Raw genomic sequence first — 15,951 nt, 5'->3', positions numbered from 1 at the left:
AGATTTTGAATTTCCTCTGGTTGTCTTCTAAATATAGACTTAAAGGTGTTTTATTATCAGGCTAACCCAAAGCTGTAGCTTTTGCTAAGCCTCCAAATCTGTTCCAACGGTTTTTACAGACACCTGTTGACTGGTTTTTTTTCTACACTGTGGATTTCAGTACAATGAAAATGCCAATAGAACTTTTATCTCCTTTGATGAACTAAAAATCCATGTGAGATTCAGGGAGTCGAAAAGGTCATAAAGCTTGAGTCCATCTGTCACAGGTCAAACAGACTCTCCACAAGTAAAAGTCCCAAAACATGTAAGGTTCTCTTTTAAGCTCCTAAATTTTAACTTCTCCTTAGTCTGTTTTTGTCTCCACAGACTTGACAGACACCATCCCGGGAGCACCTGCAGACTGCAAACTGCTGAGCTCTGGGCTTGCTGAAAGCTGATGTGAACCAGACCAGCCGATGTGATTGCTCCCTGTCCCTTCACCTGGAACAACTCATCAGCTGTTCCTGATAAACGCCCCATTGCCCAGGCTTTGACTGGCCTTTCAGCCTTCCTGGGTGGGCCCTGACAACTGTTGTCCCAGTTCAACTGGAAGCAGTTACAAAAGGCAGTACATCATCCCTGCCCCATAACAGGCTGAGAATGCTAGGTCAAAGGAAAATTCCCTTTGGGGAAAACCTGTTACTTATTTGTCAATCATTCTAGGATAGTTCCGCAGAAGTAGGATAGGGAGAAACAAAGGAGACCTTAACTAAATTTTTGTCAACCTTACAGATCTTGTCTGCTGGACGTGGATCTGAGGACCTGAAAGAATGGGGCAGATTACAGTCTAATACAGCGTAACGTTGCACACAGCTTTACTTGAGTTTCCGTGTCCTTTTCTATAGGAATGTAATGAAGAAAGCAGTGATCCAAGGAAGGGTGTTTGAGTTCAGAAAAGCTTGTAAATAAACACCAGTAAGCGCGTACTAAATAGCAACAGAGCAGCCCTTTCCCGGAACTTTCCCAGGACAGACTAATTTAAACACAGTTGTCAGGCACATGCTATAGGTTGTCTCTGGAAAAGCACAAAGCAAGGCAGAAGGCCATGTCCGGATCCAGGGTACACTGACCACATTGGGTTCTGTAGGCTGTGTTCTGACATTCAACAAGAGTAGTCATGTCTTATAAATTAAATGTAAATGTTTGTCACATGGGGTACAAAAGTCCAAGAACAATCCAGGGAACAAAGTGCACCTGAGGTAAAAGGCCCTCTGCCTTTTCTGCTGGAGCCTCTCACGGTTCCCCAGGGCGTTGTTCACCATGGTCAATCTTTTGACCTTGTGCCCACAGGATCCTAAGAAAGCCCAGACTTGCAAATATGGGCGGCCTCACCCTGTCCTAGAAATCGAAACTGAAAAGGCCTATGCCTGGGTTCAGCCAGCCTGGATGACACAGGAGCTTCAGTCTGCAGAGGCAAAGCTTCAGGGCCCGAGGATGGGGCAGGGACCCAGCAGTGCCCAGACCTGGGAGCTGGACGATTTCATAAAGGACCACCTCCAACCCGACACCACCTTCCGTAAAGATGTCAGAGTCGTCATCAATGCTGTGTACACTTTCCTGAAGGAGAGATGCTTCCAAGGCACCCCCCACCCTGTGAGGGTCTCCAAGGTGATGAAGGTGAGCCCCCCTCAGCCTGAACTGACCCAGACGGGGGAGGGAAGAGGACCCTGAGGAGCCAGGCTGTAGTCCTGACTCATTCTCACTTCTGATCACAGTTGTGGTGGCTTCTGCCCCCAGGTGTCACATCTGTATCCGAAAAAGAGTCTCAGCTACAGTTTTTGTTCCACCCTCCCAGGTCACATCCATTTCAGAGTCAGGGAAACCGAGGCCAAGCTCGGGGAATCAGTTTTCTAGAGAGGGGTGGATCGGGGGACCCAGCCTTTGCACTGCTGTGTGACCTTTGATCAGTTACTGACCTTCTCTGTGCACAGTCTTCTCTGCACATCTCCCACCATGGCACAAGACATGTAGACTAAGTCAAATGTGACACAGGACAGAACAGGACCCCACATGCTGGGTGACTGGATCGATGGACCCTCACTGGGTTGGAATCTATCAAATCGGACTTCATGACAACAGGATCTAAGCCTCAGTCGCTGTGAATGCTGCAGAAATCATGCTGTTCGTTATTTTGTTTTTCATTTTTGCTTTTAAAACTTTATGAATGGGGGCTGTGCATGTGTTAGCGCAGGTGCCCTCAGGCCACCTCTCCATCCCCAGATATGACATTTTTCATTATTACTACTACTACTACTATTATTATTAACATCCTGATCACAGTTTCTCCCCCTCCTCTCCTCCCAACCCCTCCCCCGCTTCCCCTCTGTCCCCCCCCCAATCCACTCCTCATCAGTTTCTCTACAGAAAATGACAGGCTTCCCATGGATATCCGCCAACTGAGACATATCCTTCCCTTCATATTAAGTCTGGATGAGGCAATCCAGTAGGGGGAACAGGGTCTCAAAGCTGGCAAAGGATTCAGAGACAGCCCCTGCTCCTACTGTTAGGAGTCTCAAGATCAAGCTACACAACCATATCATATTCTACTACACAAGACCAGTTTTCTCTATCCCTCCATCCCCCTGGGTGGTGGCCCCCTAGACTGTTCAGCATCTGGACTCCTGTTATTGGCTCTCCCTGTTGCCTGTCATTTTCATTGTTGTCTTTCAGGGCGGCTCCTCAGGGAAAGGAGACATGCTCAAGGGCAGGTCAGACGGGGACCTGGTGGTGTTCCTTAACAATCTCACCAGCTTTGAAGATCAGTTAAACCAGCGGGGAGAGTTCCTAAAGGAAATTGAGAAAGAGCTGTGCCAGTTACAGGGCGAGCAAAACTTTCCAGTGAAATTTGAGGTCTTCAGATCATGGGGGATCAACTCCCTTGGACTAATCTTGAGGCTGAGCTCCTCTGATCTCCAGCAGGAGGTGGAGTTTGATGTGCTGCTGGCCTACGATGTCCTGGGTGAGCCAGTCAGAGCCCCAGCCTGCCCTTCCACCTGCCCGTATCCCCTGCTGGTGCGTGTGTGTGTGTGTGTGTGTGTGTGTGTGTGTGTGTGTGTGTGTGTGTGTGTGTGTGATGTGGATTCATTGTGCATGAGTGTGATCATGAGCTGGTTAACACACCTCAAGCCATCCATCTTCATTTGAGACCCGGTCTCTCCCTGGTCTGGATTCCTGCATTAATCTTGACTGTCAGGGCAGAGCCCGGAAACCTCTTGTCTCCACCTCCCCAGCCCCCCACTGCACACACATTATATCATTAAACATTAATGATCCTCTATGTAAGATCTTACACCAGGCCTGGCACACAGCGTGTCTCCAAAATTACAAATTGCCAAACTGTACCTAAAGCCAACCAGGAATACCTCTGAGAGCACAGTGGGGGATTGGGGAGCTGAGAGAATAGTTTGGGCTTTACATTTGGGGCACAGCACCCCCTGGTGGCCACTTGCAAACTACACTATTCGCTTAGGGACCAGGCCACTTGCCCTGGGCTTAGGAGAGCCATGGAAACAGTACAGAGTCTCAGGCAGCAGGGAATGGGAGGCCAGCCTGGGAGTAGGAGCAGGCAGCATGCTGTGGGAAGCTGCAAGAGGCTTAGATCCCTGCAGAGTGGAGGGGCCCAGAGGGGGTGACCCAGAAATGAGCTGGGAGGGCGGCTCCCCAGAAGCCTGTCTTGTCATGGACTCCCCAGCCTCAGGCAGCTTTCCAGTGGGGAAGGGGGGCCACCACAGAAGGACCACCCTAGAAATGACAGTGTGGGGGACAGCGCAAGGGAGGACCCCAGCCACAACCCTACCCAAGATGACTTAGCAATAAGCGCTACTGAAGTTCAAAACATGCATCTGAGGGAGAGACCTTCCTGTGTCACTGAATGACAGAGTGTGTCCCCAACTCCATCAGCAGGTGATTGTGCCCTGTGTCAGCATCGAGTCCTGATGTTATAGCCTGCTGCAACCATGGCAATATATGTACACACAGATAAGACCCAGCCTGATGCCTGCCTATTCTACTCAAATGTGCACATGCACCCACACATAGCCACACATAGCCACACACACCTATTCCATAGGCTGCTGCCTACACACACACACACACACTCACACTCACTCACACACACACACACACACACACTTACACATACACAGTCCTGTTGTTTTCAGGACCTACACAAACAAAACCACATGATATTAACTTAGGCCCTACAGAAAACCACACAGTAAAAATCCAGTGACTGGGGAGATAACAGAGTGGATAACGGCATGAGGATCTGAGTTCAAATCCCCAGCACCCACCTAACTTAGGAAGTGCTGTACATAGACCAGTAACCCTGACACTATGGGGGACAGTGACAGGATAATCTCTGTGGCCTGCTGGATGTCAGCCAAGCTCCTTGTTCACAAAGAGACCTGCCTGTGAGGGAGAAAGTGACAAAGTATACGGGAAGACACCCTGTGTCCCCTCTCGTGTACAAATATATGTGTATAACTTCTCATGAACACATACATAATACATACACAAAACAGGACAGAGAATCTGGCAAAAGCAGGAGTGTACACACATAACATACACTGTGTAGAACATACTGGACACCAGAGCGTGGTTGGCCGTTATTAGATGACCATGAATCCCTCTTGTGTGTGACCACAGTGAGCTGTTACTCCACCACTGTTTCTAGCCTGTGAGGAAGGCACCGTACTAGGACCAGTTGGGGGCAGGGACTTCCCAGGTCCACATGGCGTATGCAGTACTAGGAGTGGTGGGACACATGGATGTATGGGGAGTGACGCTTGCTCTTGTAAAACTCTGTTCTGTTCATTGATCCCCACAGTCTGTGAGCTTGTCACCCCAGATAGTCCCAAGAACCTCAGGGAAGGGCTGAGGTGTTAAAATGAATAAAATCTCCTTTACAGGTGATGTCAACATCTACAACAAGCCGAATCCCCAAATCTACAGCAGTCTCATCAGGGAGTGCACCTCCCTGGGGCTGGAGGGTAAGTTCTCCGCCTGCTTCACAGAGCTCCAGGGAACCTTCATGAAGAATCGTCCACCCAAGCTGAAGAATCTCATCCGCCTGGTCAAGCACTGGTACCAACTGGTATGGCCTCTGGCCCAGTCACTGTGCTTCCTGTTTATACATGGGGTGGATACAGGACCAGAACAAAGCAGGGCCATTCTAGTTTGCTTCCTATTGACATGATATCTTTATCACATGACCAAAAGTCACACGGGAAGGAAAGGTCTTAATTGGTTACACATCCCAGTCACACTCCATCATTGAGAGAAGTTAGGGCAGTACCTGAAGCAGAGACCAGGCAGGAGTTCTGCTCCCTGGCTGGCTCTCCATGGCTCACTCAGCTTGCATTTATATACAGCCCAGGGTCACCTGCCCAGTTATTGCATCAGTCACAGAGGCCTGGCTCTGCTCATTAATCTCTGATCAAGAAAATGCTCCACAGACCACTCTGATTGAGGCATTTTCTCATGTGTGAGTCCATCTTCTCAAGATGACTCTGGCTTATGTCAGGTTTTCAAAAAGAAAAAAATGTAATACAAGAGGCAAGAAAATTGAAAGTGGAGAGGGAAGAGAGGAGCAGAGGTGGGATTTGAGAGAAGAGAAGGTAAAGGAAGACAGCAAGGGAAGGTAATGCTATAGTAGGAGAAGGAAGGGGAGAGAGGGGACCTGGGATGAAGGAGGACTTTCTGAGATTGTCCCAGTTGATTTCTTCGAGTCCGCTCTCCAGTCAGCTAACTCTCTCTTCAGCCATGTCTAGTTCACTGTTCCCTGGATCCTGCTTCATGTGTCTTTGAATATTTTTCCTTCTTTGACAAACCCTTTATGTCACTTTCTCTGGTTTTTATTTTCCTACCATTTCGAGCTATTAGCTCTGTTAGTACGTGATTTCTCCTTATTTACTGGGCCTTTTAAAATGTGTGTGTTGTTTGTGTATGTGCAGCTACTCCAAGTATGTGTGTCTCCGTTTGCATGTGGAGGCCAAGGAGTGATGTCAGGTCCTCAGCCACCCTCCACCTTGTATATTCGGGCAGGGTCTCACATTTGACCCGAATCAGCAGTTCTGGACAATATCATAGTCCTGGGGACCCCACGTTGACCCCCTGAATCTGGGATTACCAGTCAGTTCCTTCACTATCCTGACATTCATGTTCATGTTGGGACCTGAACTCCCTGGCTTGCCTGGGGACAGTTTAGCCACAGGGCCGCCTCCCTAGCTCCTCCCCAGTTATTTCAGAGCCTGTGAAGAAACCTTCAATAGTGAGCATCATTGCTCTCCCGCCCCCACCCTCACGCCCTGGCTGTCACTCAATGTCATGACTCCTCCTGTGTCTGCTGGTAAATGCTCAGTCTTTGTGGACCACACAGTCTCTGTCTCAACCGCCCAGTCCTTGCCTATAGAGCAGGGACATCCACAGACTGACTACATGAACGGGTGTGGCTGTGTGCCAGTTAATGCAATGGCAGCTGTATAGACCCCGCACTAAGTGTCCCCCACACAACAGCTCACAGCCCCGTTTTTCTCATTGCTTTTCTCTTCTCAGTGTAAGGAGAAGCTGGGGAAGCCGCTGCCCCCACAGTATGCCCTGGAGCTGCTCACAATCTACGCCTGGGAACGTGGGAGTGGATTCCCTGACTTCAACACAGCCGAGGGCTTCAGGACAGTCTTGGAACTGGTCACCAAGTACAGGCAGCTTCGAATCTACTGGACAGTGTATTATGACTTTCAAGACCAGGAGGTCTCCAACTACCTGCACAGACAGCTCAGTGGAGCCAGGTAGCCTGTCCCCTCATGGCTCAGCTCCCCACAGGGAGGACCAGGCTACAGCAGTGTGGCAATGGGGAGTTGGGAGCTCAGGGTCAATGGGGCATCTCCTGTCCTGTCACTGTGCTGGGCACTGTCCTGCTGTCACCTGATTGACATGAGGACCTACAGACCCGGGAGGCAGGGATGGTTTCTCCTATCTGCAGATGGGGAGACCAAGGCCTGACCTTGTCCAGACCCAAACAGCAGAGGGAGGGGGTACATGGACTGAGCAGGATCTGATGTTCCTGCAGTGATGAAGGTGTTCTGTTTTGTAGAAGAGAAAGGTCCCTTTAGGATGATTTTTGGCTTGTAGCAGTAGGGGAGCCAGTTTTGATTTGCAAAAGGCCGTTTTTCATTACTATATAAGTGACACCTTGGAAAGTCAATTCCCACATACCACAACCTCTTCTCTGAGGCTCCCTGAACAAGCGAAACGCCAAAGCAATTCTGGTGACCTCTTGGTTTTCCAAGTTGTTGTCTTTTTTCCACAAGCAAGTTTTGCAGATGTTTTGAACCATTCTAGAAGAACTCCAATAAGATCCAAACACTTCAAACAAAAGATGACTTCACAAATGGCACTTCCAAGCCCAGGTGCTAACCTTGTGAATTCAAGCCAGCTACAATGTTCTTCAGAATCTCAGGCTACACAGTAACAGAAGCCATAAGGCCCGGGAGGCTTTGAAAAGTACAGTAGATATGTCATGTGAGGTGGTGACATGCTTGGATCCTGTGTTGTGGTCAGTTTTCACACCCCATTCATTCAAACTGGCTGGTTGAACTCTCCCCATCTAACCGATCAGAGAGGCTGAGGAACCTGCCCCAGGACACACAGAACTAAAGAACAGAGGATTCAAGCCCAGGCCTTCCAGGTCATGGGAAAGCATCACTCCAGGCTTGCTCTATGCTGAGGGGCAGGGACTCAGGACAAAATTGGGATAGGGGTGCTCTGCTGGGCACTGTTCCTGTGCAGTGGCACCTGGGGCACTGGTCATCAGGTCACTTCCCTCTCTGAATGTTGTTCTACAGGCCTGTGATCCTGGACCCAGCTGACCCAACATGGAATGTGGCTGGTTCGAATCCAGAGTGCTGGTGTAGGCTAGAAGGAGAGGCTACAGTCTGGCTGCAATACCCATGCATTAAAAACTGGGATAGTTCCAGAGTGCGCTCCTGGGATGTGCCGGTAAGACCTTGTCATCATCCTGTCCCCTTGTACACAGCTTTGGTCACTCCATCTATGTGAAGAATATTCAAACAAAAATGTGGTCTTTCCAAAGGTGCCCTGGATTGAAGGGTGTCCTGTCACAGTGCTGGCTTTACAGTCATTGTGACCTCAGATGGTCCCATCAGCCCTGAAGACTCCCTGTCACTCAGCATTCTTAGGAATGACAGCCTCTGCCCTGAGTGTCGGCTTTGTGTTCAGGCTCCACCCTGTGTTACCATACAGTATCTCACTGGATTCTCACACATGCTCATCCTGTGTTATCGTACAGTAGCTCACTGAATGCTCACACATGCTCATCCTGTGTTCTTTGTCACACAGTAGCTCACTGGATCCACATACAAGCTCATCCTGTGTTCTTTATCATACAGTAACTCAAAGGATCCACATAATGCTGCCCTGTGTTCTTACCATACTGTGCCTCACTGGACCCTCACCAGGGCTCTACAAACTGAACTTAATAACATTAGTCTCTTTCTGATGAGACAAGAGGCTCAGGCTGGGGATATGGCTCAGTCAACAAAACTCTTGCCACATAAGTAAGGATAAGGAGCCTGATATCATCTCCAGAACCATGTAAATAAGCCAGACAAGGAGAAGTGCGCTTAACATTCCAAAGCATGGACAGCAAGAGCTCTGTAATGACTGGCAAGGGAGCATCGCCTACTTGGTGATTTTCAATGCAGTTCAATTCAAAATGCTAAGGTGGACAGCACTTGAGGTGTATAGTGTTCTCAGTTGATTGCACACACACAAACATATATGCACATGTAAGTACACATGTACACAGAAACACACACACACACACACACACACACACACACACACACACTAGCCAGAAGGATAAGAAAACTGAAACCACTGGCTCAGGGATGCTCAGCTAAGGAGAGATGGGGCTGGATTCCTGTGGGCTCTGAAGCCAGTGCTCAGGTCCAGGAAGCAGCCCATCCCTCCTGTCTCATCGTCATGTGGCCAATGGGACTTTGGGGTGGGCTGGCATTGCCACAGCCAAAGAGACACAGAGGGACCTACACTTGGATCTTTCCTCACCTGGGGCAAGGAACTTCTGATGTTTGGGAACTGATGATGTCCTGTGTGGACTCAGGATGGCCCTCAGTATGGATGCAGGGATGAGGGAAGCAAGCCTCAGACGGTCAGAAGGAAGGAAGGAAGAGGGGAGGGAGGCAGTGTGGCTGTAGTGGCCTTTAGTGCTGCCCTGCAGCAGACAGGTGGCTAGGCTGTCTTTTCCATATCTGCTACTGAAGGAGGGGACCTCAGATGTGGCTACATGTACCCTCAATGGGCTAAGCCATGATGACGTCCTGATGGTCATCTCCCCAACATGGGGATGTGCTGTCACTTCTTCTGAGGGGCTCCAGCTAGCCAGATGGTGCCCACCCTCAGACATGATTCTGGGTTTTCCATCACATATAGACAAACAGCGGATTAGCTTCTCTTCTAGTGTTTTGCTTTTCTGTTTCTTTGTTGGGGGCTTCTGCTATGCAGCCCAGGTTGGCATGGAGCTAGCCATTCCCTTCCCTTAGTGCTGGGATGACTGCAGTGTAGGCCTGATGCGCCCTGCCTTCCCTCCATCCCCAGGTGGACGAGAACTGAGCATGCGTTTCCCTGCCCAGAAGACTCTGGAGTCAGACAATGTGCTTCTCTGCTGCGAGCCCTTGCCCAAGGCCCGGTGAGGGAGCGTCCAACCTGCGGTCAGACTCCAGGCTCCTGACCCCGCCCTCCTTTCCATCCCGCCCCATCACAGCCAGCCTTCCTCACTGTCTGCTTCATCTGCCTCATCCTTGACAGTGTTCTCTGGGGGACAAGAGATTCAGAAGGGAGGGGAGAACTCAAGCCTGACTCCATCTGTGTATCTGTTGGAGGGTTCTGTCCAGTGTCTGATCAACAATTAAACCACGCAGATGCCATGAGGTGTGTGAGAACTCTGAAGGACAGGGACATAGAAGTAACAGAGGTGTGTGTGTGTGTGTGTGTGTGTGTGTGTGTGTGTGTGTGTAGTTCAACACATTATTTATTGAGCACATACTACATGCTCCATGTGGGTCCAGGCACTGAGCACTAGCAGCAGATAGAGCAGAATTAAATCACTATAGCTTTGATGTCAGGTGGCTTGGGATTCCTCCAGGTCTCTTATTACATATAAACCTGTGACAGGGATCCTTGGTTCCTTCTGTCCATGTCCCCAAGACAAGATTCTAGACCTGCCCCATCTGACGCAGGCCGAGCTGCACATGGCAAGAGGCAGTGGGAATATGATCAGCGCACAGGAAGATGAACTGTGGCCACAATATGCAGGCTGGAGTGGGAGGAAATGCCGGCAAACATGCATTGAATTTGTGACGCTGGTGGTCACCAAAACCAGAAACGCGGTTCTCTGTGGTGACGGCTAACTCTGAATGAACTGAGTTAAATCACAGTGAGTGTCCACTACCTTTTTCTCTTTCTAAGACAAGATCTCATTATATGCCTGGAACTCACAGGCATCCTCCTGCCTTAGTCTTCTGAGTTCTGGAATCACACACAAGCACACACATACACACACACACACCACCACCACCACCACCACCACCACACAGAGACATAATGTTCCATAGTTCAGTGTTGTGAACTAGTGGCTTCGTTTTCAAACCCAAAAGATATGCATGTGCGCTCACCTCTCAGACCCTGTTCCAAAGGGTTCAGGCCCAGGACCACCGCTCCCAACGCCTGCTCCTGTCCCCAGTGCCCACTCTCTTAATAACTGGTGGTAGAGGGGATGTCCTTCAGTCCTCTTTCAGTTCTAACTCAAGTTGTCCTGAGAACAAGGAGCCCCAATGTCCTGCGCTATGAGGAGACACATGTCTCCTAGACCCTAGTACACATCACACTGCTTTGTGCCCTATTGGAACATTTGGTGGACTTGATGATGCTGGTCTATGATTCCAGTCTTACCTCTTCTGAAATACCCCCAAATACACAGAGACCATTTTAATAGCAATGCCCATGGGTTTCCCATGTCTCTTGCCAAGCTGAGGGGACCCATCATGTCAGCCCTCATGTACTCACACTAAAGAAGGTCTACATTTAACATGTAATGGCCACATCTTATTTCTCTGTGATGGAATGATCTCTTATGAGGACCTTTGAGAGCACCTCAATGATAAAGACCATGTTGGTTAACAGCAGGCTACAAGAATGAGTAATGAGCAGCCTGAGGGAGGAGCCACGAGGTGGCAGGATCAGGTTTCCAAGACAACAGTGAGATAGATGGAGTGCAATGTCCACTGTTGACAGTTTCATACCCCTGTGTCTGACTGCCATGTTGTGCAGGGTCATGCTTGCTCCTGACTGCGCCTGCCTGAGAGCCCTTTGACCCTAAGCACTGGGGTCTACCCTGCTCTTCCTTGGGTGCCGTGTGGGTTCTGACTCACAGTTCATGCTGGTCAGGGAAGTGGCAGGGCTTGATGGCAGACACTTTGGGTTTCCAAGTCCAGCCTTCAACTTCAATCTTCTGCCCAAGGTCGGGTGCTTCCTTGTTGTGAGACGTTTTACTCTTTGGGATCTTTTGGTGGCTAACACCCAGCTCCCAAATAAATCACACAAGGGCTTATTACTACTTATTAACACCCGGCCTCAACTTGGCTTGTTTATAGCCAACTTTTCTTAATTTAAGTTATCCCACCTAACTTTTGCCTCTCTTTTTTCCTTTTCTTGTTTCCTGTATGTCTTACTCCCAGTCTCACTCTGTGGCTGACTGGGTAGCTGGGTGGCTGGATCTTAGCATCCTCTCCTTGTTCTCTTACTCCTTCTTCTCTCCTTCCAGATTCCTCCTCCTATTCACTCTCTCTCTGCCTGCCAGCCCTGCCTGTCCTTTCTCCTGCCTCCATATTGGGCATTCAGCACTTTATTAGACCATCAGGTATTTAGGCAGGCAAAGTAGCACAGCTTCACAAGTTAAATGAATGCAGCATAAACCAAAGCAACACACCTTACAACAATAATCCCCAACACTTCCTCCTCTCGTTGGCCCACCCACTGAGTAAGTAGTGCACGTCCATCGAGGTACTGCAAGGGTTCAGATCCCCAGGAAGCCAGTTCATCTACACTCAGTGGGCTCAAATTTAAAATTGGATTTAATGGCTGGAGAGATGGCTCAGCAGTTAAGAGCACTGACTGTTCTTCCAGAGGTACTGAGTTCAAATCCCGGCAACCACATGGTGGCTCACAACCACCTTGAATGAGCTCTGATGCCCTCTGCTGGCATGCAGGCAGAAGCTGTATACATAGAAAGTAAATAAAATATATAAATAAAAATAAAATAAAATTGGATTTAAGTCAATAAAGCTGTGACAGCCACTTCCCTCATCCTCTAGACATCCCTTATGGCTCCTTCTAATGCCCACGGTGGCTCATCTTCACGGCCAACTTCACCAGCCTTACACCCTCCTTGGAAACACCTCTGGACACATCTTATGAGGGCATTTCCAGAAATGTCTGCCGCCTGCTTCCTTCACTGAATAACACTCGGTAACCTGTGTCAGCCCACCTCCCCATCTGTGGAGTTTGTCTGGATTCATAGGGGTTAAATGATGTTTGAGAAGATCAGTTATCAGAATGGTTGACTGACTTCTAACCGGGTTACCAAGACACACAATGGGGAGAAGGGCTCTTCTGCAGGGGAATTGGGAAAGCTGGATCTCCACTGACGGGAACAAATCCCACCCTCACCTGGCCATGTGCGAGGGCCATCGGAGATGGAAGTTGAGGATCCTAAGGAAACAGAGAGCAGCTTAGCCACGATGACCTCGGCTGTTCTCTTGGCTCTGACATCAAAACCACAGGCAACTCAGGATGACTCTTTTTTTTCTTTAATTATTTTCTTTCCTTTTTTTAAATTTTATTTATTTATTATGTATACAATCTTCTGCCTGCATGCCAGCAGAGGGCATCAGAGCTCGTTCAAATTGTTGTGAGCCACCATGTGGTTGCCAGGAATTGAACTCAGGACCTTTGGAAGAACAATCAGTGCTCTTAACTGCTGAGCTATCTCTCCAGCCCCCAGGATGACTCTTTTATGACAGGCCTCATGCATGCTGGGTAAGGTGAGCACTCTGCCACTGAGCCACACCCACTGCCTCTCACTCCAGACAAGTCCTTCCCTGCAGTCACCACCATCACTGCGCAGAGACCTCTCTGCTGTTGTCACAGAGCTGCACTGGCATGGAGATACAGAGGGCAGCCTGATACTATGTCCATTTGTCAAAATAACTCCAGTAGGTTCATCCCTGGAGCCATGAGCTCTCAGACATGGATTTTGACCAGATGTACAGTTAAAGTTTCCTCTTGTAGAGTGAGCCTCAAACCCAGTCAGAATGTGGCAGGTGACCCCCCATAACATCCATGCTACTGTTGCACCCAGGGGTGTGTCTTGCCAGGCCAGTCCTTATTGGTAGGGTTCACAGGCAGGTAAGACTGTTGACGACTTTAAGTGATAGAAAAGAATGAGCAGTGCTGTTCACCTGGAATGTTGTGGCTGGAAGATGACAAAGATATGACAGTGTCACAATGCATAGTCACCTAGAGTAGATTCCTTTCTAGCTGGAGCAGAGATGGATTCATTGACCTGGAAATGCCTGATCTGTGTTCATAACTGAACCCTGGTTTTGCTGGAAGAATGCATTTCTTCTGCCCTGTTCCCTTCCAGTCACTGTCTGGTTGGCATGATTGTGGGTGACACTTTCTGCTTAGTTTTGGTGTCAACATTAACTAGAAATTAAGATATTTCTCCATATCTTTTGCAGGTTTCTTGAGTTCAGCTTTGGAAGTGACACTGCTTACTGTAACCACAGGGACACATTCACCTTTTCTGCATAAGATTGCAACAATCAAAGGTGACAAGGGCTTTTACCAGCAGGAAGTGAAACTGTCCCACACAAGCCATCACCTGTGCCTCTTCTCTTCCCTCTTCCGGTGGCTCTGTGGCGCAATGGATAGCGCATTGGACTTCTAGAGGTTGAAGGCATTCAAAGGTTCCGGGTTCGAGTCCCGGCGGAGTCGGAGTGTTTTACCTGGCAGTGGTGGTGCATGCCTTTAAACCCAGCACTCGGGAGGCAGAGGCAGGCGGATCTCTGTGAGTTCGAGGCCGGGCTGGACCGAGAGCCTCCAAAACAATACACAATCGGACCTAGCTTGTGGTGCTGGCGCAACAATTGGAGGTTCCACTGAGATCCAGAGAGACTTGGAAAGACTGGGAAAGATCGGCCAGAAAGAAGACTCAGGGGAGGAGAGACTCGAGAAAGAAAAGAATTAAACAGGTACCTCAACTTCTAACAGTAAAATTGAATGGTCAAATCTCCAGGGTTTATTTGAGAGCTCAGTTGGAGGGTGGATTGGATTAAATCTCCAGGCCTTCGCCTGACACCAAGATCAGGAAAGAAAGGGGAGACCTCTTAGCACTTGCAATGAACACACACACACACACACACACACACACACACACACACACACACACACACTCCTGGCAATAAAGGCAACACATGCATTCTCTTAGTACAAACAGTTTGTACGTCTGGTCTCTCTTTTCCTGATACCTCGGACCTAGCTTGTGGCGCTGGCGCAACATCCTTCCAAGGACTGGAAGAAGACAGAGGCTTTTTAGTTTTCATTTGTTTTGGAGAAGTTAGATTCTTGGACAGGACCAGGCATCATGGTGCCTGTGTTTAACCCCAGCTCTTGGGAAGCAGAGGCAGGTGGATCTCTGTGAATTAGAAACAAACCACCCCCCTAAAAGAACTCACTGTTCGACTTGCCCTCTATTCATTTATTAGTTTAGACCTCATGAGTGACATCCCACCAAGCACCAGACTCACAGGTGACATATGCACTGTGTGAGGTTAACTCTAATGTCGGTGTTGCTTGATTCCAAGGACTTTTCAGCCAGGTTCCATTCTCTCCTGCAGGCATCTCTGAGGTCTTTTCTCATATGAGTTTCCAACCATTTATTCTGTTGCTATGGAGATTCAAATGCCCTCTTTGAGGCCAGGCTCCCTAAAGGCCCTCCCTCTCTGCCTAACAGCACCAACCAACCGACCAGGGGGACTAGGGGTGCCCATATTAGCTTGGTAAGACCCAGATTAGTTTAAAGCAAGCTCTCTTCCTCCCTTCCTCTCTCCCTCCCTCCCCCTCTCTCTCTCTGTCTCTTGTGTGTGTGTTTGTATGTGTGTGTGTGTGTGTGTGTGTGTCTTACTCTCTCTGCCAGCTATGATCACCATTTGAAGACACCAGGTTTTCACGTAGACAGAAGCCAAACATCAGATCAGCATGACTCTCTTTCCCATGCTTGTGCAGTCTTGGCATGTGTGCGCGCGCACACATACACACACACACACACTCACACACACACTCACACACAGACACTCACACACTCACACACGCACACAGACACACACTCACACACGCACATGCACTCACTCACACACGCGCGCACACACACACACGCACACACGCTCACACGTGCGCATGAGGCCTCCATTCCTCCCACCAGACTTGCTCTTGATTCTACCTTCAGCATCTCGGTGGTTCATCCGAGACACGATGCCAACTTCAGCAGCTCCCAGTTCTTCCCTAGGGCTGTGTGCGGCCCGGGCTAAGGACCTCACACTCATCAAACCATCACCTTCTGGTGGAGCAACCTTGTACCCCAGCAGAGCAAGGAGCACAAAGTCAAGATGCCTGGGACTGGAAGTCCTGGGTTCAAATCCTAACACTGCGAGTTGTGCTGTGTGATGCTGGATGACTCACTCAACCTCTCTGTCCCTCGGCCTTCCTTCCTCTACAACAGATCGCAATGCTGTTGAGACTTGTGAGACTTTGCAG

The 15,951-nt window shown here is 49.3% G+C and overlaps 1 protein-coding gene and 1 non-coding gene across 2 annotated transcripts; both read left to right on the top strand.

Annotated features, from left to right (window-relative positions):
- Window positions 1-1,275: 1,275 nt before the first annotated feature.
- On the top strand, window positions 1,276-10,004 carry LOC101832301 (2'-5'-oligoadenylate synthase 1A). The gene is made up of 6 exons (XM_013119795.3): window positions 1,276-1,656; window positions 2,710-2,998; window positions 4,950-5,134; window positions 6,595-6,827; window positions 7,884-8,037; window positions 9,676-10,004. Exons 1-6 carry the CDS (start codon window positions 1,300-1,302, stop codon window positions 9,688-9,690), a joined length of 1,233 nt encoding a protein of 410 aa, XP_012975249.2. The 5' UTR covers window positions 1,276-1,299; the 3' UTR covers window positions 9,691-10,004.
- A 4,044-nt stretch (window positions 10,005-14,048) lies between these two features.
- Window positions 14,049-14,133, top strand: Trnar-ucu. The gene is given in 2 exon segments: window positions 14,049-14,085; window positions 14,098-14,133. It is a non-coding gene; the product is annotated as a tRNA-Arg (tRNA).
- Window positions 14,134-15,951: the final 1,818 nt, after the last annotated feature.

The sequence above is a fragment of the Mesocricetus auratus genome, unplaced genomic scaffold (assembly GCF_017639785.1).
Source record: "Mesocricetus auratus isolate SY011 unplaced genomic scaffold, BCM_Maur_2.0 Super-Scaffold_100025, whole genome shotgun sequence".
NCBI lineage: Eukaryota > Metazoa > Chordata > Mammalia > Rodentia > Cricetidae > Mesocricetus > Mesocricetus auratus.
The sequence above is the reverse complement of the archived record's forward strand: the minus strand, read 5'-3'. Positions and strand labels throughout refer to the sequence as shown.